Source organism: Rana temporaria, chromosome 12 (genome assembly GCF_905171775.1).
Source record: "Rana temporaria chromosome 12, aRanTem1.1, whole genome shotgun sequence".
Taxonomy (NCBI): domain Eukaryota; kingdom Metazoa; phylum Chordata; class Amphibia; order Anura; family Ranidae; genus Rana; species Rana temporaria.
Window position 1 is genome coordinate 114,953,254 of NC_053500.1, and position 26,401 is coordinate 114,979,654.

A 26,401-nucleotide genomic window follows, 5' to 3' on the forward strand; every position below is an offset into this window, starting at 1 on the left:
CTGAGAAATGCTCACTTCCTGTTCTTCTGTCTGTATCTCACCACCGTAATGCGAGGCTTTCTCCCTGGTGTGGAAAGAGCCTCTTGAGGGGGGAGGGGGCGAGCAGGCAAGTCAGGACACTCTATACTTTGCAGATAGAGAAAGGAGCTGTGTGTTAGTGGGCGTCCTGACACTCCTGATCGCCCCCTCAAGAGGCTTTCTCCACACCAGGAAGAAAGCCTTGCATTATGGTGGTGAGTTACAGACAGAAGAACAGGAAGTGAGGATTTCTCAGAAGAAAAAGGACATTTAAAAGCAAAATGGAAGGATGAGGTAAGTGAAGGAGGACTGCACTGAGGTAAAGGAAGCTATTTAGGGAAAAACATTTTTTCCTTTACAACCCCTTTAAGTGATATGTGACCCGATCTGGTAACTTTTCGATGCTTTATGATAAAGAGCTCTAGTAGCTGCATAAGATGGTTGAAGATGTAAACCAATAAGAGAAAAAGAAAGGGAGAAGAACGAGGAGGGGGGGAAGGAAGTTGTGTTGGAGAGGGGGAAGGGGTGTGATTCACCTCCCAGTCTCTGCCAACTGTCTTTAAAAAAATTAATGAAATACGGATAGAGCAGCCTATAGAGCAGTACTATATATATAATTAGATGTCTCGAGAGGGGTCCCCCCTCACTCTTACCTTGTTTAGGGGTGGGAGGCCCTATGTCTCGTGTTTTAATAGGAACATCAGTTAGGGATGGGGAAATTATGAGTCTAACGTATCTTGGGGTGATGGGTTAGATTGAGTTTGGTTCATCAGTAGCTTATATCTATCTTAGGTGCGGAAGTGGGTGTAGCAGGCCCAAGTGTGGGAGAATTTGTCTGGGCCACTAGATTTTTAAAGCGGAGCTCCACCCTAAAGTTGAACTCCCGCTGATCAGAACCCTCCCCCCCTCCGGTGTCACATTTGACACCTTTCTGGGGGGAGGGGGGGTGCAGATACCTGTCTAAAGACAGGTATTTGCACCCACTTCCGGCCACACAGTCTCGGGCAGACTGCGGGCATGACGTCACCCCTCCCCCCTTGTGTTCTGGGAACACTCGGCTCCTATTACTCAGCGGGAGCCAATCGGCAGGCATAGCGCGACTCGCGCATGCGCCGTAGGGAACCGGGCAGTGAAGCCGGAGCGCTTCACTTCCTGGTTCCCTCACCGAGGATGGCGGGGGGGGGCAGCAGAGTGACGAGCGATCGCTCGTCCTCTGCTGTGGACGGCACTGGACTCCAGGACAGGTAAGTGTCCTAATATTAAAAGTCAGCAGCTGCAGTATTTGTAGCTGCTGGCTTTTAATATTTTTTTTTCCAGCGGAGCTCCGCTTTAATATGTACATTTTAAATTAGATCTCAACTCTTAACTGGACAGAAATTAGTTTTCTAAATTATGTGTATCATAAACAATTGCCATTTTTTATTTTACAAAATATTGTATTTAGATTTTTTAAATCCTCTTTAGCATCTCTTTCAGCCTATTCTTTCCTATAAACACATGCAGCATTGGCTGCACCTCATTGCTCAGGAACAGCTTCCTGACAGTAACAAAGGTGGATCAGGCCTGCGCTATGTGTATCCGCACAGCTGCTTGTAGTCATCGCCAGAGAAGCATGGCAGGATTACCAGGTAATACTTTAATAAGAGCTTTAGATTTACAGAGGCTAAACAACTTTTGAAATTATATTACCTTATTAAAGCTTATATAGTATGAGATTTTAGAAACTGGGATTACATCCAAATATTTGGCGTTAATTAAACAGTGTGACCAATAAGATCAGCTCTTATAAATGATACTACAATGAGAGTGGTCAACTAACAGAGACCTAATCATGGACATTTTAAAATTAGTGACCCATAAAGGATGGACACTGATTGTACTGAGGTCATTATAATTTACTGTCTCAACAATTGTTGGAAAACCCATGTTTTTTTTTCCAGGCAAAACGTGGCCGGATGGAGTTCTGCCACCTCCAGCAGTGGCTCTGTGCGCATCGCTATTTGCTGTCACTTATAAACACAGAAGCCTGGCTTCTGTAACAGCACACCTCTTATGGCAGCTCCCAAAGAACCCTCTCTGCCCTGCACTCATGGAGGGCACACGGGAGGGGCAGTGTGCCCTCCAATCTTGTAGTGTGTTTATGGACTGCAGGGGGCAACCCATGCTCAGCTGCAGCCTGGTGCCTGAGTAGCAACGCCCCCATGTTGGATGATCTCGTTGCCACTGCTGGTCAATGAGGGAGAGGCGGAGCCACAAATGAGTGTGCACTTAGTGCACTGTGTGGGAAAGAAATACTATTGAGAGGAGGCTGCTGAGAGGTGAGATGATGAGTTTTGTGTGTGAAAAGGTGAGGACTGTGGAGGTGCAGAAGTCAGACCTGAAGACAATGCCTGCAGAGCTTAGTTGATGAGGAGGAAGGGTTGGGGGGTTGCAGAGATAAGCTGTGGAAGAAGGATGCAGAGGTGAGCTTTGGGTGTAGAGGTGCACTCGCTGCAATGCACTTCTGAATCCTGCATTCTGTGCATAACGCACTCCTGAATTCTGCATTTTGTGCATCATACACTCCTAAACCCTGCATTCTGTGCATATCACACTCTCAAACCCTAAACCCTAAATTCTGTATGTAATGCACTTCTGAATCCTGAATTCTGTGTGTAATGCACTCTCGAACCATGCATTATGTGTGTAGTGTACTCCTAAACCCTGCATTCTGTGCATAACGCACTCCTAAACCCTGTATTATGTGTACACCACACTCCCGTAACCCTGCACTCCTTAGTAGCGCACTCCTGAACCCTGCATTGTGTGTTTAACACATTGCAGACCCCGACCCCGTACACTTTTGAATCCTGCATTTTGTGCATAAAACACTCCTGAACTCTGAATTCTGTTGTCAACATCCACCCTATGATGTAGCATGCACAGAGCACCACATCACTACTCTCCTCTGTGGGATGAGGGGGATGGGCTCCTGCACCTAATCTCTGAGGAAAAAAAGCCCTGGGGAAAGCAAATATACAACGGCTATTCTTCGGAACCCCATGAAATATAAAATCTTTAAAAAAGTTATGTTTTAGGGCTTTCTTTATAATGGTGAATAGATGACATTATCGGACACAGAACACCAAATTGTTTCTACACTGCACCTACATTTGCACTGTAGGAAATACCATGGAATAGAAAATCCTAGTCACATTACCTTTTAAATGCTTTATTTGAATATTAAAATGTAGGTGCAACAGAATTTTTTTTTCTTATATTTTGGATAGAGTGAAGGAGGGCTAGGTGCAGGCCTGGATTTACTCCCTTTGCCACCCCAAGGCTGGGTCCTTCACTGTCACCCCCCAAGGCTGGGTCCTTCACTGCCACCCCCCAAGGCTGGGTCCTTCACTGCCACCCCCCAAGGCTGGGTCCTTCACATATGGAACAATCTAAAGATCATGGTGAGTATTATTATGTTCAGTATCGTACAGTAATGTTCAGTATCGTACAACATTGTACAGGTGAAATCAAAAAGTATTTTTCTAGTATAGTAGTAATGTATAGGATCACACAGGATAAAGGGAAGTATTATAGAGAGTAATGGTAGTAAAGGAAGAGTTATTCAGGACAGTGTATAGATCGCCCAGAGCTCTCTCTATAAATATATATATGGTATGGTATGGTGGGAAGTATAACAGAGTAATGTATAGGGTGACACAGTACTCTATGGGGGTTGATAGAAAATAGAATGTATAGGATGACACAGAAATATATATAGAGGATAGTAGGAAGTAAAACATGCAGTACTCTATAGGAGATGATAGAAAGTATCCTATGATGTACTGTATAGAACATACAATGTATGGGATGACACAGGAATGTATATAGGGGGATAGTGGGATGATCGGAGGTATTATATAATTCTGTCACATATAGAATGTATAGCTGTCACAGAGCTCCATGGGGGATGATCGGGAACACTGTACAGGTCGGTGTATGCAGTACTCTATAGAGGACATGAGAAAGTCTATACAGAGCGATGTGTAGGATGATATGTGGGGCTGTATATAGGCGATCTCTCGCAGGCAGCACACACACGGTCCGATCTCCGCTGTCACCGATGACAGGCTGGACACACACTCACCCGGCAGCTTGTCTCTGCCCCCCCCCCCCCCTGCTGCTATTATCTTGATCCTAGCCATCAAGCATTGAGCAGCCCGCACTGCCGCACGGTCCCGCCCCTTCCTGATACCCCGCCTACACCTATACAGCGGCCAGATTATTGCTGGGATCCTTCCCGCGAGAGTGACTGGGGGTGGGGCTGTATGTTTCCAAGACAACCACAATGCTTCCCGTGAAAGGAAACGCCCACTCTACAAGCAAAAATTGGCGAGCAGACAGGGAACGCAAAAAGAGTAAAGAGCGCTGCCCCTTGATCCACTGCCGCCCCCGAGGCCTGGCCTCGGTGGCCTTGTGGGAAATTCGGCTCTGGCTAGATGTCAAAATTTTCCTACAACTAGGGCTCTGTTGGAGAGATTTGTCTTCTCTTATTCTGCAGACAAATTTTTACTAAGTAGGAAGTGACAGACTCAGCTTTGCTCAGTGGCGTAACAATCTGCTGATCCCCTCTGAGCAGGCGGATGACAGATTTGTCTCCGCTCACTGTGGAGAGACAGACCTGTCAGAGCCCCGCTCTCCTCTATGGGGAGATTGGATGAAAACGGACCACCTGTCCATTTTCATCCAATCCACCAGAAGGATGGAAAATAGGGTTTCCATCCGTCTGGATTTCACGGACAGGATCAGATCAGATAGCAGTGTGTGTCAGCGGGCATGTCACCACTGATATCCGTACCCCATAGAGATAAAAATAGAGTCCGATCAGGTCCGCCTGAAAAATGGACAGGCGGACCCGATCAGAAAGCCCATGTGAAAGGGGGCCTAAAATTCTCCAACAGCTACCCAAATATAAATAAAAATACTTCAGGCTTGTTGGCCATCATTAGTGTAGTGCATGGAAACAGCTTACTCATACTAATTATAAGCCCAATATTTAGGAATGGCAATCACCTGTGCATAATCCCATCTTCTAGATCCATAATTGTTCGCATTTCCAAACCAGTAGAGTCCAGTCTCATTCAGAATGTACTCTGTTCTCTCTGCTTCATTACTCATGTATACCTCATCATCTGAGGAGAGAGGAACCTTAAATTATGTATTCTTTAAGCAGGAATAGGTAAAGTAGGACTTTGTGAATATAGCATGTAAAAAAAAACAAATGGCCCATCCACCCATTTAAAACATGAAACCTCAACTTCTGAAAATGTTAGACTGTCCTTAAAGCTGATACCAGGCATTCTATATCTTTTATACATAAAAAAAATAAAATAGTTTCTACTAACCTTAAAGCGGGAGTTCACCCATAAAACAATTTTTCCCCTTAGATGGATGCTCGTTTTGTCTCGGGGAATCGACTAGTTGTTTTAAAATATGAGCTGTACTTACCGTTTTCGAGATGCATCTTCTCCGTCGCTTCCGGGTATGGGTCTCCGGGAGCGGGCGTTCCTTCTTGATTGACAGTCTTCCGAGAGGCTTCCGACGGTCGCATCCATCGCGTCACTAGTAGCCGAAAGAAGCCGAACGTCGGTGCGGGTCTATACTGCGCCTGCGCACCGACGTTCGGCTTCTTTCGGAAAATCGTGACGCGATGGATGCGGCCGTCAGAAGCCTCTCGGAAGACTGTCAATCAAAATAGAAACACACAGTCCCGCAGCCCATACACGGAAGCGACGGAGAAGATGCATCTCGTAAACGGTAAGTACAGCTCATATTTTAAAACAACTAGCCGATTCCCCTAGACAAAACGAGCATCCATCTAAGGGGAAAAAGTGTTATGTACGGGTGAACCCCCGCTTTAATTAGTGGTGCCATGATGTTTAGCAATGATAGTTCTCATTATGGCAACTGATCATGTAAATGTCATCATAGCAGCATTGTTAGGGCTCGTTTAGATGTGTGTTGATTATGAAGAACACATTTATGATGTGTTTTTGTTGTGTTTTTGTTATGTTTTTGAAGCGTTGAAAAAGCTTCAAGAATGCTTGATAAATGCCAATGAAAGTGTTGTTTTTCTAGTGCTGGGGCCTCCAAAATGTTCAAACAAAGGGCCAGTAATAATATGCATTTTAGTGCCACATCCAGTAAATAGATCAAGAAAGAAGAAAAAAACCCTAAGGTAGACTTTTAAGGCACAATTAATATAACGGAGTATTAAAGTAAGTATTCAGAGTATTTGAAATACAAAAGATTTATTTATTATACAAAATATTACATAAAAGTCATCAAAAAATAAAATACGGAATGTAAGTCTACAAAATTGTTACCATGTATTCATATAAACAAGTACAATCCTCTTGTACCCTACGCGTTTTGGAGTATGAATATCTCCTTCTTCAGGGGTGTACATTGATAGAGGAGATTTTTTATCTACACTATAATTTGAAACAAAATGAAGTATGATAGTAAGCATCCATGTATAAAATTCTTAACTGCAAAGTTTTTAGGGATACATGGAGAGATAGTAGGATTCCATTAATTAAAAACAAAGGGCCATATTCTCATAGAAGTTACGATGGAGTATCTCAGGATACTCCATCGTATCTCCCTTTTTTGGCCCGTGTATCTATGCGACTGATTCTTAGAATCATTTTCGAATAGTTACACTTAAGATCCGCCATCTGTAAGTCACTTACACTGGCGGATCTTAAATGTAATGTCGCCGGCCGCCGCTAGATGGCATTTACGTGAAGGACTCATTTGCGTATGCAAATGATCCTTCTACGCCGATTCCCGAACGAGTTTGCGTCGCGTAACCGTCGCTAATGTCGTTTGCGTAAGCGGAAACTTACTCCTGCTATATGAGGAGTACGTTTCCGCAAGTCCCACGTAGGCCATGTTACGGATGGCGTCGGGTCCGCGTCGTGTTTTTTCGTCGGGTACGTAATTTCCGTAAGTCGTTCTTGAATACGACTTTACGTCAATGACACACACGTCGGCGTCTTTGACGTTTTCCGCCGAGAACTGGAGCATGCGCACTGGGCTTTTTGAAGCCCGGCGCATGCGCAGTTCATTAGAATCGGGGGCGTGCTTAATTTGAATACAAGCCGCCCCCTTGGAGATCCGCCAGGCTACGCCGGGGCATTTACACTCCGCCGTCCCAACTTACGGAGCAAGTGTTTGGGGAATACAACACTTGCTCCTGTAAGTTGGGACAGCGGAGTGTAAGTGCCTTAAGCGCAGCCCGCGGATTTTTAGAGAGAATATGGGCCGATGTGTTTTAACTCCCTGCTCCAATCAAAATATCTTCAATAAATTTATTACAAAAAATGAATTATAGGTAGGTGTTTTGTCCCCTAGGGGGCGACTGCCAGTTTTCTTTCTGCACCACAGATGAAATAGCCAAAAGACTCACTGGGGTCAAAAAAAGGGGAGAAAATATTTTCATTATATTGTAGATTAAAACTCTCCTCTATCAATGTACATCCCTGAAGAAGGAGATATTCATACTCCGAAACGCGTAGGGTAAAAGAGGATTGTACTTGTTTATATGAATACATGGTGACAATTTTGTAGACGTACAATACATTCTGTATTTTAGTTGTTGATGACTTTTATGTAATATTTTGTATAATAAATAAATCTTTTGTATTTCAAATACTCTGAATACTTACATGGTGACAATTTTGTAGACGTACAATACATTCTGTATTTTATTTGTTGATGACTTTTATGTAATATTTTCTGTAATAAATAAATATTTTGTATTTAAAATACTCTGAATACTTACTGTAATACTTCATTATATTAATTGTGCCTTAAAGGTCCACGTATGGGTTTTTTCATCTTTCTTCAGACTTTAGGGGGGCCAGATTGTGGCCAACGAGGTTAAAATATGTCTTGCACCCAGCTCCAGTGAGAGTAAAAGAGTTGGTGGTCAGTAGGAGGAGGAATAGTACCCCATCACTGGTATCAGTGGAAGAAATAGTTACCCATGGTTGGTTTCGGTGGGAGGAATAGTGCCCCATTATTGATACTGGTAGGAGGAATAGTGCCCCATATTTAGTGTCAGTGAATGGTATTATGCCCAAAGGTTGGTGTCCGTGTGAGGGATGGTCCCCCAAGGACCAGATGAAGTCTTGCCTCAGGCCACAGTTTGCAGACCACTGTTCTAGTGGGGAGTGCTTAAAGAGGAAGTGATGTAGAGGAAAAGATCTACTTTGAGGTGTGGTTAGGCTATGGTGTGATAGCAGAAATTTTTGTGAATTCTCTGAATAATTGATTCATATACTCTAATCTCTTTGACACTTGGCTTGGTCCAACTCAACTTTGGTTACACAAAAAGCTTGGCCACAGCAATACTCTGCTCCTGCCTGGCACTGTCAGTATTGCTGGCTGGCTTGATGCTTCCGCCTGCACACAGAAGTAAATTGTGTTACCACATGGCTGCTCTGTACAAACAGGAAGTGGATGGAGCTGCTCTGTCCTAGTTCTCTATTATTTCCCAGTGCATTCTGGGATACAGGAACCTCAATGCCCCCCCCCCCCCCCGACACCCAGCTAACACTTTAAAAATGCTTCATTAACACATGATAAATGCTATGGGTGCGGTTAAGGTTCAGTTACAGAGCATTAGCATTGAAATCAATGGAGGCGGCTGTCAAACATTGATGCCTCACGAAAACAATATGCTACTTAATTTTAAACACAACACAATTGCACAGCTCCTGTGTGAACAGCACCGTATGGGGACATTGTAATATTTATGGCAGGCATTGAAGGGTGGTTATGAGGCTTTAAAAGTGCTGAACAAATACAGATTACTTTTGGGATTACATGCTCCACCCATTTTTAGGGTTGAACATGTAACATGTTTCCAATGCTGCAGCCGCTGCTTGAATCCCCCTCCCTGTGACAGGTACTGTCATTTTTTTTAAATCAGCTCTGCCCACATGGCCAGAGCACTGTGTGTGAATGAACTACAAGCCCCGACATCATTTGCAGCTGTCGGCTTGTAGCTCTCAAAGAACTACCACAGTGCTGTGAAGCGTTGTAGTAGTTCATTGATTCTTCCTGTCAGTGTATCTAATTGCCCTTATGAGATGTGCGGGCACACAGATACACTAAAGCCCTGTACACACGATCGGTTTGTCTGATGAAACCGGACCGATGGACCGTTTTCATCGGACCAACCGATTGTGTGTGGGCCCCATCGGTTTGTTTCCCATCGGTGAAAAAAAATAGAACCTGTTTTAAAATTTTTGTGTGGATAAAGAGCCGATAGAGAAAAACGATCGTCTGTGGGGAAATCCATTGGTCAAAAATCCATGCATGCTCAGAATCAAGTCGACGCATGCTCGGAATCATTGAACTTCATTTTTCTCAGCACATCGTTGTGTTTTACGTCACCGCGTTGCACACGATCTGATTTTTAACCGATGGTGTGTAGGCAAGACTGATGAAAGTCAGCTTCATCGGATATCTGATGAAAAAATCCATCGATTCGTTTTCATCAGACGAACCAATCGTGTGTACAGGGCATAAGATTTTAACTACTCATAAAATAGAAAAAGCCAACACTCTATATGAGCCTCACTTGTTTATTGAGGGCTCATATAAACAAGTAACAAAGACGGTGTCAAAAACATGTTCCTCCATTGATATTTTGAGGCCACACTGGACCCCTTTTCTCAAGATGACACTGGTAGTCATGCACTCCCCATCAGCGACTTTCAGAGTTAGGTGCTGGTTTCGATTTGTATATAGGATTTTACTGCCATCTGAGATGACGCTACAGAAATGTACCTTCTGAAGGCTCGTACACACAGTCTGACTTTTTGCCAACAAACTTCAAAATGAGCAAGTTTGCAAAAAAATCCGACCGTGTGTACGCTCCATCGGACAAACTTTTTCGGTTTTCATCGGACAAAAGTCCGCTCTGCAAACGAACAAACTTTTCGGCAACAAAAGTCCGACTTTTGTACAAAGTGCAAATACGCATGCCCAGAACCAATGTTAAAATTAACCAACAAAAGCAGAAGTTGACCAAAGGGTGGCAGTAAAGAGCAGAAAAGAGCAGAACAAGCATGTGATGTTGGGAAAGTGTTAGGAAAGTTTGCAGAAAAGTCAGAGCGTGTGTATACTATGGGTGTGCCTGGCCAACTCCCTTCAGACAAAAATTCAAGGGAAAGTTTGTTTGAAGTCCGATCGTGTGTACGAGCCTTAAAGCGGGAGTTCACCCATTTATTAATTTTTTTTTTTTTTCCCCTTAGCTTCCTGCTCGTTCAGTCTAGGGGAATCGGCTATTTGTATTAAAATATGAGCAGTACTTACCCGTTTTCGAGCTGCATCTTCTTCCGTCGCTTCCGGGTATGGGTCTTCGGGAGCGGGCGTTCCTTCTTGATTGACAGTCTTCCGAGAGGCTTCCGACGGTCGCATCCATCGCGTCACTCGTAGCCGAAAGAAGCCGAACGTCGGTGCGGCTCTATACTGCGCCTGCGCACCGACGTTCGGCTTCTTTCGGAAAATGGTGACGCGATGGATGCGACCGTCGGAAGCCTCTCGGAAGACTGTCAATCAAGAAGGAACGCCCATTCCCGCAGCCCATACCCGGAAGCGACGGAAGAAGATGCATCTCGTAAACGGGTAAGTACTGCTCATATTTTAAAACAAATAGCCGATTCCCCTAGAGAAACCGAGCAGGAATCTAAGGGGAAAAAGTGCCCTCTAAGGGTGAACCCCCGCTTTAACTCATGATTTGTGTGTGTGGATATGTGATGTTGATGACTTGTGAGTGTTTCTTCAGTAGGTGATGAACATGCTAAACCATACTATCAAGTAAACAAGTAAAACATGCTGCCAAAGCAATTTAGATAACCTACTTGGTGCCCATGGGTTAAACAGCACAGCGAAGGTTTCCGCTTTGAAGACATTTGTCCTTCCTCGTCTGGTACTCTGTACTCTCATGTTATATCGGCCAATCGGAGCATTGACTGGAATATTTATTGTAATGTTCATGACGGTGTTACTGATTGATCCACGTACTGCACTCCAGGATGTCCCACTGCTAGAGCTGGACACTAGCATTTCTGCCTTTGTATTTGTCTGCGTTGATGGAGAGGGGCCTGACAATAAAAGTCATTATTTGTAAAATGGAAATTCCATACTTTTTATATACCATTTTCTTAGATACATGCAGGGCTTTTTTTCAGGGGGAACTTGGGGGAACTCAGTTCCACCACCTTTGGCTCAGACCCTTTGGCGCCTGCTCACCACAATCACTTGTAAACACAGAAGTCTGGTTTCTGTGTTTACAAGTGACAGCTCTGCACTCTGTGTGTAACCCCCTGAACTCTGCACTCTGTATGTAACACAATCCTGGTGTTTAATGCCCCTTTAACACCCTTCTACTGTTTGTGAAATCTGAACGGGGTCGTGGTTGAGTTCCTGCACCTATTTTCTGAGAAAAAAAGCTCTGGATACATGCAATGAAACCAGTTACGCATTAGCCATTGTAATCCAATAAGTCAAACTGTTTTGGTATGACTAGGGTGGGTTTGTAATGCTTTTGGCAACCAATCAACACCCAACTGATGTAAATATCTGATTGGTTATCATGGCATTGCCTTTCTTTAATTCTTTAGGTTTAAAGCGGAACTAAACCCATCGATTTAACAGTATCAAAAAAGTTACATTACCAGCACTTCCCGGTAATGTACAGTAACTGTCAAACCTGTTGTGCTCTCAACCACACTGTCAAACAATTTAAATCATGGTATCATAAACGATCACATGGGCAGCATCATAGCAGTTAAAGATCAAACAAAGGCCAAGATGGCAACTTCTTTGGCTGAAAACAATAGGAGGGTTTAGTTCCGCTTTAAAAAAAATAGCTTCCCAGCTCTGTTGTTAGAGGAACATGCAATTTTATGAGCATAAAATGAATACTGGCATAGCATGGGTAATCTAATACATACATTTTTTTAGCTAGTTATCTACTATCTAAAGCTGAACTCCAAACTGTTAATTGCAGTTGATGTACATGGCTCAAGAGCAGTCAAGTGCAAAAGGTCACCAGCTGCTTCCTGGTTGACATAACAATGCCTATATACGCTATCCTCTCCTGGTACTTACACTCCTCATACTGTGGCTCGCATAACCTCTACCATAGGTGTGCGCAGCCTATTGCATTAGGGTGTGCACCCCAAAGCTCAAACATATTTGCATGTGTATATACAGTATACTGATAGTGTCAGCAGAGCGGTGGACGGTGTCAGTAGGGCAGAGGACAGTGTCAGTAGTTTTTTTTTTTAGGAGCCCCATTAGGGAGCCTTGGTGAAATATTGGGGGTATATTTCTGTGCATTACTGCATGTTTAACGCACTATATTCCAGTGTGTTACTACACATTTAATGCAGCATATTTCTGTGCATTAGTGCATGTTTAAAGTAGTATATTTTGGTTTGTTATGTGCCGTTTAATGCTGTATTTTTCTGTGCGTTAGTACCAGTTTAATGTAGTATTTTTCGGTACAATGTGCACCACACAGGGTGATTAGGGTGTGCCCAGGCACACCTGGCACACCCTGTGCGCACACCTATGACCTCTACTCTGTACATTCCACTAGCACCCAGCAGATTCCTGCTTGCCATATTGTCACCTACACACATAGTAGGAGTGACTGCTGTTTTGTGCTGTAAGGGTCACTATGCCAACAAGAAAGCAGCTTGGCGCCACAGACTGGAAGTGAGAGGAGGGTAGGTGCTAATGGAGCACAGTGTGTGGGCATCAATATTGGAACCAGGAAGCAGCTGGAGCACCAACGACCACTTTCACATTCATTGCCACTGCACCAAAATGAGCTATCGTATCGGCTGCCGCTGCATTGATGCATATTTCTGCACTTGATGCTACTTCATCAACATACTTGACCCCATTCAGGCCAATGCACTGATGTGCACTTACCGCCACTGCATGAATGTGCAGGACCCTACTAACTGCCACGGCAGTAATCTGCAGTTCTATTCTCTCTGCCGCTGCATTTATATGCATTGCTCCAGTTGTTGCTATTGCACCAATGCATCTTCATTTACTGCCACAACATTCATGTGCCCCGCTCCACTTACTGCCACTTTACCTATGCGCACTATTCCACTTTCTGCCACTGCACAAATAAACATACTACACCACTTTCCACTCCTGCAAACACATGTCAATGCACCAATGCTCTATATCCCACTCGCCATCATTTCACCAATGTGCACTTTTGCTCTTGCCACTACTATGCCAACGTTCACTACTTGACTAATCACCATTAACACTGAACATTTCTACGCTTGGGACCACTGCACCATTGCAAATAACCTCACTCTTCACCACTACGCCAAAGTTTACTGCCCTACTCTTTGCCACTGCACAACATGCACTTCTGTATTATATCTGTTCAATGATCTGATCAACTCAGTGTTGCTTGTATTGAGAACTTTAACACATAGTTTTCCACTGAATATTACTTATTTTTTTGGCATTTGGCATATTTAGCTGATTAGTCTATCTTTATCTCTACTATCAAACAGGGCTGGACCGGGACAACATTTTGGTATATAAACTATACGCAATTGCACGAAAAAAGCCTTCCCCTTACATCAGAGTCCCTAGAGAGCCCCCCTTTACATCAGGGTCCCCAGCGAGCCCCTCCTTACCTCAGAGTCGCTCCTTACATCAGGGTCACAAGAGAGAGGGCGGGTAGTGAGAGATGATGTAATCTCTCTGCTGCCGATGGCTGCACAGTGAGGGCGGAACATTGGTGATGTAGGGCGGGTGGTGAGAGATGATGTAATCTCTCTGTTCTCACACCCGCCCAGCTCTCCCATGCTGCCCGCCGCACAGCTGCAGAGAGACCACGGCCTCATATTGGGCCATGGCCTTGTGGTTGGGGACCCCTGAGCCTCGGGGCTATGGGCCCCAGATTCAGGGCTATAGCACCAAAAGCCAACCCCCACCGGGAAACTCCCCGTAGTCCTGATGGCCAGTACTTGCCTGCTATTAAATGTTAAATAACTTCCTTTTGTGCAAAATATATCAAGCAAAATTGCTTCAGTGAGAGGTCCACATATAGGGACATGTATATACCTTAACTACATGACCATTACTAGCTATTCATTTCTCACAGAACAAACTCATCAGGTATGTCTTCTGAAAAACTGGAGGTACTCCCATCCCCCAAGTCACATTCAAATTTCAGTTTGATTGATGGTTGTTGGGAAATAGCTCCAAAAAGACGCATCTGACCTAATTGTCTTCTTTAATGTTAATGGATTAGGAAATATGACAAATCTTAGGCTAGACAAGACAAGGAGTGAGACAATTCTGGAAAGACTGGTTTTGACTCTGTGATAAAATAAAATTTTCTGACACCGGTCCTTCAAGTCACATAAGGATAGTGTTAGTAGTAAGTTATTGTAATTTTTAACCATGGATATACTTTTAAAGAGAATTGTAATAAACAGGGCTTAAAAAAAACAGAATAGTCAAGCTCTGCAGTTATACTTTTGAAGCATTTATTTGTCCTTTTGTTAAGTTTACTGACTTTGCCTAAACCTGACTCCTCAGTTTCAGAGTCAGAAGTGGCAAGTGCCCCAAGGGCCGCCATCAGGAATTATGGGGCCCCTTACACAGCTTCAGGCTCTGGTCCCTTTAATAAAAACAAAAAATAAAATAATATATATAATTTTTTTTTTATAAAAAAATAAAATCAAAAAAGGGGGGTTGCCATCCAGAGCCCTGGGGACCTCCGGGCCCCTTAGGCCCCGTACAGCCGAGCGGACAGGATTCCAGCATACATTTGCCCGCCGGGCCTTTTTCGAGCGGGCAAATATTTCTAAACATGTTTAGAAACATGCCCGCTGGAATCCTGTCCGTCGGACATGTTCGGTCGTCTGTACAGACCTACCGTACATGTCCGAGCGGCCGCCATACCTCGCATGCGTCGAATGACTTTGACGCATGCGTGGAAGCATTGAACTGCCAGGGCCGCGCACGTCGCCGCGTATCGAGTACGCGCGGATTTCTGTATGATGGTGTGTACAGCCATCATACAGAAATCTCCAGGCAGACATGTACGCTGAAAACGGTCCAGCGAACCGTTTTCATCGTACATGTTTGCCCGTCTGTACGAGGCCTTACAGGTGTACTGCCTGTACCCCCCTGATGGCTGCCCTGAGTGCCCCAGAAGTCTATGTGACTGTTGGTAAACTCCTCCTGAAAATGAATACCAGGGTCAATTAACACAGTCTAGTAGTTAAAGTGCATCTAAAGCCATTTATGATACTTGTAGTTTTGCATAGAGTGAAAAGGGGAACCCTATAGCGCCCCCTACCAATTGCACCCCCTCCACTTTGCTGCCAACCCCCAACTCTGCTGCTCATTCACTTCAGACATTATTTTCTTTCACAGATAACCTAGAGTATTCTGTAGGTGCAGATTACCTCCTCTACAAAATAGAGATCTGCTGATGACTGTCCCGTTCACATGTTTGAATGCTCCCCCTGCATTCAGCAATATGACCATAGGTGTGCGCAGCCTATTGCATTAGGTAGTGCACCCCAAATCTCCAACACATATGCATTTGACATATTTACTGGCCTCTTCCCTGCTCTCCATCCTGAAACAATGGGAGGAAGGGGGAGCAAGGGAGCACATGGGGGACCCGGGCACCAGGAACAGGGTAAGGAGGGGGTGGCATATATTAGTACTGATCCCCTGTATTTTCCTCCTGTGGCAGCTCAATGTTGACAAAAGGTAGAGGAGGAGAAGCCTACTTTCAGCTGCTGCAGGAGGAAAATACAGATCGGTTCCACTAAATTCCACCCACGCCACCTCTCCTGTCCAGGTTCTGAGTGTCGGCAAGGAAGGATTGCGGTTTACCTGTCACATACCCACCATTGACAGGTTGCCAACCCCAGGATTAGGGTGTGCCCAGGCACACCTGGCACACCCCTTGCGCACGCCTATGCATGTGACATTACAAATCTCTTGACCAAACACAGGGGTGAATAGGGAAACATCCCTGTGCCAGCTAATGGCAGGCTATTTGCTTTGACCTGCACCTGTCTGCAAGTAAGTATTAGACATTTGATGTGGTAGACTAGTAGTAGTTACATGAAACTTTAAAGTGGGCCATAGACGGTTTAAATCGTCAAACAATGTTTGTCTGTTGCATCTGCAGGCGCCAGGGGTGGACTGACCATTGAGGCTCTCGGGCACTGCCTGAGGGCCCCAAGCCAAGTGGGGGCCCCATCAGGGTTGCCAGGCTCAGTAAAACCAGGGACAGTATGTAAAAATCTATGTTTTTTTTACATCTGTCCCTGATATGTCCGAAACCGACATGCTTTTGATGTGAAAATCCCGAGATTTTAGCTGCCCCGCCTCTGCACTGCCTCCTGGCGTGGTGGCCATCTTCAAGCCCGGGGGCCCCATAATCTTCTATTGCCCGGGGGCCCCATGAGTTGTCAGTCCGCCCCTGGCAGGCGCTATACATTCTACCAGGAAGGGTCAGCCCTAGTCTCCTGAAATGCATAGGCTGTATTTGATATCATACATTAATAAAATGTTTATTTTTCTCCTAGCAACTTTACTAATAATGGCGGAAATCCGCAACTCTCTGTCCGTCGCCGCCGCTGCCCGCCTCACAGCCTGTCGAGTCTCACTCTCCAGGCCCCCCGCCTACTACTGGGTGGGGTGGAAGATCACTCCGCCAGTAAAGGCAAGGAGATAAGCAGGCTGGCAGCTGGCCGGGACTTGAGCCAAGGCAGAAGAACATGCAAACGGAACTGAATGGACATGCGCCCGAAACTAAAAAAAATATTCCCTCCTCTCCGACCAGCACATGATCATTAGAAAGGGGCAAAAAATGACACCCCCTAAGCTAGTAGGTGCGGCGGAGCGGTGGGGGGTGTAATTCAGATTTTTTTTTCTGCCCCAGCCCCTGTTCAAATCCAATCCGGAGACAAAAGACTTGGTCCGGGGACAGTGTCCTCAATCCGGGGATTGTCCCCGGAAACCGGGGGGATGTCTGATCATTGCCTAACGCCTATGCATGTGTATTCTGCATCTGCTTCTTAGGAGTTAACAGAATGGTTACCTTAGAAAATCATATTACCTGTTTCCACAATTATTTTAAACTCATCTCCTGATGTTATTTGTCTGTTGCATGTAAAAGCCATTGTAACTGGCTGTCCCCTTCTGAGCACCATTTCATTGGTGTCGTAGTCTTGGGTCTTGTGAGCTGTGGCATTTTTGACTTTCTGGAAGTCAATACTGGTCACTAAAAGATCTGAAACAAAAATTATTTTATGTTACAACCGAATAAAAACACATTTTTGGAAATGCATGCACTTTTTCGAAATGCATAGTGTTCGCTGTCATTGCATTATTAACCACTTGTCAACCAGGCCAATTCTGACATTTCTCTCCTACATGTAAAAATCATTTTTTTTTTGCTAGAAAATGACTTAGAACCCCCAAACATTATATATGTTTTTTTAGCAGAGACCCTAGAGAATACAATGGCCGTCATTGCAACTTTTTATCTCGCACAGTATTTGCGCAGCATTTTTTTGGGGGAAAAAAACAGTTTCATGCTTTTAAAAAAACAAAACAGTAAAGTTAGCCCAATTTTTTTTTGCATAATGTGAAAGATAAAGTTGAGCAGAGTAAAAAGATACCTAACATGTCACGCTTCAAAATTGCACACGCTCGTGGAATGGTGCCAAACTTCGGTACTTAAAAATCCCCATAGGCAATGCTCTACATTTTCTTACTGGTTACATGTTTTGAGTTACAGAGAAGGTCTAGGGCTAGAATTATTGCTCTCACTCTAACATTCACAGCGATACCTTACATGTGTGGTCTGAACACCATTTTCATATGTGGACGGGACTTACGTATGCGTTCGCTTCTGCGTGCGAGCACAGGGGCACTTAGAAAAAATATATATTTTATTGTTAATGTTACTTAAAAAATAATAATTTGACACTTTAAAAAAATAAAAATAAATTTTTGATCACTTTTATTCCTATTACAAGGAATGTAAACATCACTTTTAAAGCGGAGGTTCACCCTCAATAGAAACAGCAGCTTATTAAGACCGGCACAATAAGTACATATAAAATCCGCTATCAATAATTTTTTATATGATTGCAATACCTTTATTCAGGACACAATACCAGGCACTTCCGGGTATCCCTCCCGCGGGAGTGGGCGTGTCATTTCATTTCTGGATTGCAATGTCTCCTGGGAGCACAGCGTCACGCTTCCCAGGAGACGATTCATAAGGCTGATTAACGAAATATCGCGGGATTTTACTCATCACGTGACCCATGAAGCAGGTCAGGTGATGAGGGCGGATCTAATTCAACCATTTTAATTGTTGGCAACCGCGCTGCTCGCCGTCAACACTGCCCATAGAGCGGTGAATGCTGGGATATCAGCATTCACCGAATCCTGGAAGTCTTTGCTTGTGGGCTTCACAATACCCACAAGCAATATGGAACCGAAGTGCACAAATTTTTATAAACACTGATTTACGGCAGAATTTCAATGCAAATGCCTAGAAAATTCCAAGAAGTGAGTACACTCTTAACTCTGTTAAAAGCAGTATATGCACAGGTTAAAAAAATAAGCATTTCCTGCGGAACTCCCGCTTTAATAGGAAAATGGCATGACAGATCCTCTTTACAGTGAGATATGGGGTCAATAAGACCCCACATCTCACTTCTAGGCTGGGAAGCTAAAAATAAAAAATAAAAAAGATCAAGGCTTGCCAGCCGAAGCGGCGCCATTTTTTGAAATGCAGAGGCCGGGCGTGACGTCGCAACATCGCACCCGACCTCCGGCGATCATAGAGACTTTTTTTTTTTAAAACAAATTTTTTCCTCAGTCGATATGTATTCCTCTTCATATTTTTGGTTAAAAAAAAATTGCAATAAGCATATATTGATTGGTTTGCGCAAAAGTTATAGCAGCTACAAAATAGCGGATAGATTTGTAGCATTTTTTTTTTTTACTAGTAGTGGCGGCAATCAGTGATTTTTATCGTGACTGCGATATTGCGGCAGACACATCGGACACTTTTGACACATTTTTGGGACCATTCATATTTATACAGCGATCCCTGCTGTAAAAATGCATTGATTACTGTATAAATATAACTGGCAGGGAAGGGGTTAACACTGGGGGGCGATCAAGGGGTTAATGTGTTCCCTAGGGAGTGATTCTTACTGTGTGGGGAGGGGACTGACTGGGGAAGGTGAGCAATGGTGGTCCCTTTGTACAAGAGACACACCATCGGTCTCCTCTCCCTGACAGGACGTGGATCTGTGTGTTTACACACACAGATCCACGGTCCTGCTCAATTACTGGGCAATCACGGGTGTCTGACACGCGCCCCCTGGCTTAGAAAGGTGCAACGTCATATGACATCCACCCAGAACAAAAGGGTCTTCCTCCCGCCGTCATTTGACGGCGGGTGGTGGACAAGCAGTTAAAGTCATTACTGACCCAGTATGATCAGACCTATCAACTGCACACTACTCGTTCTGGATCACTGAAATAGAAAGTAAGGATAACCAAAACACGCCGGTTCGCACCAGAACTTGCGGACAGGCAAAAATTGTGTTCGAACACACGAACACCATTAAAGTCTATGAGACACGAACATGAAAAATCAAAAGTGCTAATTTGAAAGGTTTATATGCAAGTTATTGTCATAAAAAGTGTTTGGGGACCCGGGTCCTGCCCCAGGGTACATGTATCAATGCAAAAAAAGTTTTAAAAACTGACGTTTTTTCAGGAGCAGTGATCTTAATAATGCTTAAAGTGAAAGAATAAAAGTGAAATATTCCTTTAAATTTCATACCGGGGGAGGTGTCTATAGTATGCGTGTAAAGTGGCAAATTTTTTCCATGTTTAGAACAGTCCCTGCACAAAATGACATTTCTAAAGGAAAAAAAGTAATGGCTATAATGAATTGTCGAGTCCCAGCAATACAGATAAAAGTCATTGAAATAAAATGGCATGGGCTCCTCCCTCAGTCCATTACCAGGCCCTTTGGGTCTGGAATGAATATTAACCCCTTCCCTACCGACGCATTGTCAAATGACGTCGGCAGGAACCCTTCCTCAATCCGGGTGGACGTCATATGACGTCCTGTATTCCCAGCGTTCTAGGGCGCGCGTGCCAGCGGCACCGTTTGTGACCAAGCGTGCATGCCCGGCGGCTGCGATTGCCCGCCGGGCACCGCGATTGCCGGTGATCACGGCAGGAGTGTGGATCTGTGTGTGTAAACACACATATCCACCTCCTGTCAGCGGTGAGGAGACCAATGCTGTGTTCCCAGTACAGAGGAACACACATCGGTCTCCTCCCCTTGTGAGTCCCCTCCCCCTTACAGTTAGAACACACTATAGGGAACATTTTAACCCCTTCAGCGCCCCCTAGTGGTTAACCCCTTCCCTGCCAGTCACATTTAGACAGTAATCATTGCATATTTATAGCACTAATCACTGTATAAATGTGAATGGTCTCAAAAACGTGTCAAAAGTGTCCGATGTGTTCGCCGCAATGTCACGGGCACAATAAAAAATCGCAGATCGCCGCCATTACTAGTAAAAAAAAATATAAAATAAAAATGCCATAAATCTATCACCTATTTTGTAGACGCTATAACTTTTGCCCAAACCAATCAATATACGAGTATTGCGTTTTATTTTTTTACCAAAAATATGTAGAAGAATACGTATCGGCCTAAACTGAGGGAAAAAAATGTTTTTTTTTTTTTTTTAATTGTGATATTTATTAAATTAAAAAGTAAAAAAATGTGTTTTTAAAAAAAAATTCCGCTCTTCTTTTGTTTATTGCGCAAAAAATAAAAACCGCAGAGATGATCAAATACCACCAAACGAAAGCTCTATTTGTGGGGGGAAAAAAACATAAAGATTTTGTTTGGGTACAGTGTTGCATGACCACGCAATTGTCATTCAAAGTGCAACAGCGCTGAAAACTAAAAATTGGTCTGAGCAGGAAGGGGGTGAAAATGCCCTGTATGGAAGGGGTTAAGTGGAACCCCGAACCAAAATGTAAAAAAAAAAAAAAATGCCTGGGGGTCGAGGCGTATCTGTAGCAACTTTTTTTTCAGTCCTGTCGGAGCGAGATGGATCTACATCGCTGGACTTTTTTATTTTTTAATAAAGGACTTGTCCCAAGCTGGCTCTTTGTTTTTTTTGTTTTTTTTACACTTTTTTGGGTGAAATGGTAGGGGTACAATGTACCTGTTACCAATTCACATAGGGGGGGGGAGCCAGGACCTGGGGGGAGCCAGGACCTGGGGGTCCCCTTGTTAAAGGGGGCTTCCAGATTCCGATAAGCCCCCTCACCTGCAGACCCCCACAACCACCGGGCAAGGGTTGTTGGAATGAGGCCCTTGTCCCCATCAACATGGGGACAAGATGCTTTGGGGTCCAGACCTTTTGAAGGACTATGCCTCCTGGGATATGTACTTATTAAAAATAAAGGTAAGAAGCCCTTTTTGCACAATGGAGAGAAAGAGGGATGGAGAAGAGGAGGCAACATCAAATTGAGGGTGAAGATCCGTTTTAAAGCAGGGTTCCACCTGGGATTTTTTTTTTTTAAAAGTCAGCAGCGATTTTTTTTTTTAAAGTCAGCAGCTACAAACACTGTAGCTGCTGACTTTTAAAAAACACACTTACCTGTCCAAGGCGCCCGCGACGTCGCCCCCCCCGAGGGCGATCCCTCGATCGTGGCAGGGTGCAGCCATCCTCACTAAGGGAAACAGGCAGTAAAGCCTTGCAGCTTCACTGCCCGTTTTCCTACTGCACATGTGCAAGTCTTGTGAAATGGAGGCTGCTCTCTGGGATACACAAAGTTCCCAGAAGGCAGCGCTCCCCATTCCCCAGAAGACAACGCAAGGATAAAGACCAGCCGCGGACTAGGAAAAGGCAGATTAGAAAGATCCGCATAGAAACCGCAAATTCTGGTATGTAAAAAAAATAACAATTTCAAATGATTTTTTTTCATTTTTTTTGTAGCATTTTGGTGTCATTTTTCTCTCTTTAGGGTGGACCTCCACTTTAACACTAATGTAGGTTTATAGGACACATGACATCATCAGCATTCATTGTTTACACTGCAACTGGCTATTGTCTGAAAAAAATCCAAATCATTCAATAGGATTTGCGGTACCCAAAGATCCACATACCATGCCTCAGACAATATAACAAATCTGCTTATCAATAAATACATTAATGAAATACATTAATTATATATATATATATATATATATATATATATATATATATATATATATATATATATATATATATATACACACATTATGGGGTTATGGACCTTGGACCCCCCTGAGAACGTTGATACTCCCCTGTACCCTATAGACAGGGTGTCATTAACCTTTTCTCACACTGTAAACTTTTATGGTAACAATTACATCTTGCCATCAAGACATATCCCTGTGCTAAAACTCAGTGTAAATGTCTTTTTGATAGTTCAATTGATTATGTTTTGCAAAATGTAATAGAGGATTGTAATACTGTTGGCATTTTCAGTATTTACAGCTTATTGAGCTAGATAACTTGTTAGATTTTCTTAATAATTTATATTGTTTTTATGTTTTAAAACTTCTTTTGGAAAAGTATTTAAAATACCTAAATAGTATAATTATTTATTATGCTCAGCCAGTCACTTATCCATTCCTACAACATTCAGGCGACCAGGTACACACACCCATCTATACACACTTACTTGACATCTTGCACTTTGTGTCTTTGTGTATCAGTCCGTCTTTGTTATACTATCCAACAATGCTGTGTGTTCTTATATTGTATTCTGTATGCAAAACACATGGGTGAGGTTGTTTCCTTCTTTTTTTTTTGTTACTGCTGTACACACATATTGGGTTTTTTTAAGGCTGGTATGTAATTACTGAGGTCTCACAGTCACAACAGCCTGAACTTGTCTGGGGACATGCCAGTCAGAGCTACTCATACGTATACAAATTAATATTATTATTATAATACATGGTTTATATAACACCAACAGTTTGCAGAGCACTTTACAACATGAGGGCAGACAGTACATTTAATGTAGGGTGACCAGACATCCCTGGTTTCTGGGGACAGTCCCCGGATTGAAGACACTGTCCCCGGACCAAGTCTGTCCCCGGTTTTGTCCCCGGATTGGATTTGAACAGGGGCTGGGGCAATTTCAAAGAAAGTCTGTGCAGAATAAAAAAAGAAAATCTTAATTACACACCCCTGCTAGCTTAGGGGGGTGTATTTTTTCCATTATCTGTGCCCCTTTCTGATGATCGTATGCTGGTCGGAGCGGAGGGAATATTTCTTCCGTTTTGGGTGCATGCCCATTCAGCTCCGCTCGCATGTTCTTCTGCCTTGGCTCAAGTCCTGGACAGCCGCCTGCCTTCTTATCTCCTTGCCTTCCCTGGCGGAGTGATCTTCCTCCGCTCCCCACCCAGTAGTAGTTGGGCCCGGAAAGTAAGATTTGACAGGCCGTGTGACGGGCGGCGACGGGCAGAGAGTTGCTGATTACCGCCATTACTAGTAAAAAAAAATCAGGGCCCGGATCTATGGGCGGGCGTAACGTATCGCAGAAAATTTGGGCGCAAGTTCCGTATTCAGAAACAACTTGCGCCCTTAGTTACGGCGGCGTAACGTATGTGTGTCGGAGTAAGCCCGCCTAATTCAAATGTGGATGATGTGGGCGTGTTTTATGTATATTAACTGTCACCCCGCGTAATCAACGTTTTTTACGAACGGTGCATGCGCCATTCGTGAAAAAATCCCAGTGCGCATGCTCGAAATTACGCCGCAAATCATCAATGCTTTAGACGTGAACGTAACTTACGTACAGCCCTATTCGCGAACGACTTACGCAAACGACGTAACATTTTAAAAACTCGACACGGGAACGATGTCCATACTTAACATTAGCTACGCCTCATATAGCAGGGGTAACTTTACGCCGGAAAAAGCCTAACGTAAACGACGTAAAAAAATGCGCCGGCCGGACGTACGTTTCTGAATCTGCGTATCTAGCTCATTTGCATATTTCTTGCGTAAATATACGGAAGCGTCACCTAGCGGCCAGAGTAAATATGCATGGTCATGGTAACTCATGTATTAATGTCCTGCACAGTGCAGGACACTAATACATGAGTTACTATGACCAGTGCAACTGTGCAGGACATTTAGGACATTTTGTGATGAAAATAGATGTTGTTGGTGCTTGCCTGGTTTGTTCCTCGTTGGCGGCGCTGGCTCCTCCTCTCTACACTCCTCATCAGTGCCATCCCAGCCAGCCCTGAATGATAATCCCCGCCCGCCGTGAGTGACATCACGCCGACAGGACGGGCGCCGGGCGGGGGTGTAAACTAAGGTTAGCAGCTCGGCAGCACGATGATCATATTGGCCAGGCTGGAATTGGTGCCGGCAAACAGGGGCGGGCCGCGGGAGCGGAGTAAATACACTGACAGACTGCAGACATAAATAATCATTGCAGTGACACTCTTACACGATCCCAGGGGGGGTCAGATGACCCCCCTTGCCCTATGGAGCGGACGCCCATGCCAACATGCAAGAGACAACAATGGCTCCACATAGCGCATTAAACGTTTAAAAAAAGTTTATTTAAAATAAGTATTGCACTTACAATGTTTAGCAGAAAAATTGGCCTTAAATCTGGTGTGCCGGCCGGTTGTATGCAGAACAAGTTCACGGCCAACGCCCTTCGGACAAAATTCCACGGATTTGTCAGATGTCAGTCACATGTGTACGAGGCTTTACAATACAATTCAATACAGGAGGAGTCAGAGAGCCCTGCTCATTAGAGCTTACAATCTAGAAGATGTATCTATAGCTTTAGTAGGGAAATTACATACATACAGCTTGATCACATGTTTTATATTTAATTCCAAATTGGAGGATTTTGTATTACTTGGCTGGACACCATTTCCTAAAGGAAACATGTGCTAAGAGAAATAATAACATGATCATCATTACATTACTGCCCCGCCTCTTTATCTCCTCCAATCACAGAGCATGTTGCATTCATTGAGAAAAATTTGACACATACTCTGAATAAGACCCTCGCCCCGGGGGTACTATGGCAGGGCAGCCACTTGACACATGACTTGGAAAACTGTGGTGATCACTATGGTAGTAGAAAAGTCCAGAGTGATTTCCAGCTTCCACAGGGATCCCACAGTTATGAAATATGCATACATACATTGGTCAAAGCCGGACAATGCCTGGATTAAACATGTGCAAGTTTTGTTACTAATTTGTTTTCGGATGAAATTCGGCATATTCATTAATTCGGAAGCATCCTAATGAACAAAAGACTCTTTTGGCAAATGCATATGCATACTAATTGTCAGAAAGAACGAAAATCCAAAAGAGTGAACATCTGAAAATACAAAAATCCGAAAGAACCTAAAAATATTCAACCCTTTAACGAATTGATTACATAGTTAGAAAGAATATATAAATTGCGCTATCCCCTAACTAATGGTAATCCTGGTAATTATAAATAATAAATTACCACAGAAAAAATCTAGTGTTGATAAATATATCTAACTAGTGACATATACTAATGTGACTCTAAGTATAGCCAATATAGTGAATATAAATTATAAAGTGACCATAAGTTTTGAACTAAAATTCATATGACAAAAAATAGTCCATACATGTATTAAATGATTCATCAAAGTTGCTGAACACCAGTGTTCTGTGACGAAATCCAAAGTCTAAAAGTAAACGTGTCCAAAAAAGTGATGATCCTCCACCAATGAATGAAATGGCTCCTTACCAGCTTACCAGGATCCCATATGACAGGGGATCATTCAAGCCTGTAGTTAAGATGCTTACTCCAGCCAAGCAGCTCAGACAGATTCAGCCTTAACAGCTCATCCAATATTAGCAAATCACCAGCAAATATATCCAACATGCAAGAGACAACAATGGCTCCACATAGCGCATTAAACGTATACAAAAGATTATTTAAAATAAGTATTGCACTTACAATGTTTAGCAGAAAAATCGGCCTTAAATCTGGTGTGCCGGCCGGTAAACAAATTCCAGACACCCGTCCTGCTGGGGGATCGTATTGGAGCTCTAGGTGACGTCACTACGCCGCTCTGCCCTACGTCCGTTTCGTAAAAAACATACTTCTTCCAGGGGCACCACTATTTAACAGTCATAGATAAAACAAAGCCTCCTTCTGGTTCAGAGCCAACTCA

General features: G+C 43.7%; 1 protein-coding gene across 2 annotated transcripts in view; it reads right to left on the reverse strand.

The window, feature by feature from the left end:
- Positions 1-26,401, reverse strand: part of LOC120918610 (protein-glutamine gamma-glutamyltransferase E-like) — a 148,841-nt gene that overhangs the window by 57,464 nt on the left and 64,976 nt on the right. Inside the window, exons 1-4 of one of the 2 annotated variants that reach the window (XM_040330284.1) lie at positions 22,891-22,997; positions 17,216-17,389; positions 10,938-11,180; positions 5,071-5,189 (exon numbers count right to left, since the gene is read on the reverse strand). The exons of the other annotated variant lie outside the window; for it this stretch is intronic. Of the exons in view, the coding sequence (XP_040186218.1) occupies positions 5,071-5,189; positions 10,938-11,180; positions 17,216-17,389; positions 22,891-22,897 (543 nt within the window). The 5' untranslated portion in view covers positions 22,898-22,997. Of the gene's footprint in view, positions 1-5,070; positions 5,190-10,937; positions 11,181-17,215; positions 17,390-22,890; positions 22,998-26,401 lie in introns of those variants that run through there. 2 annotated transcript variants of the gene reach the window in all.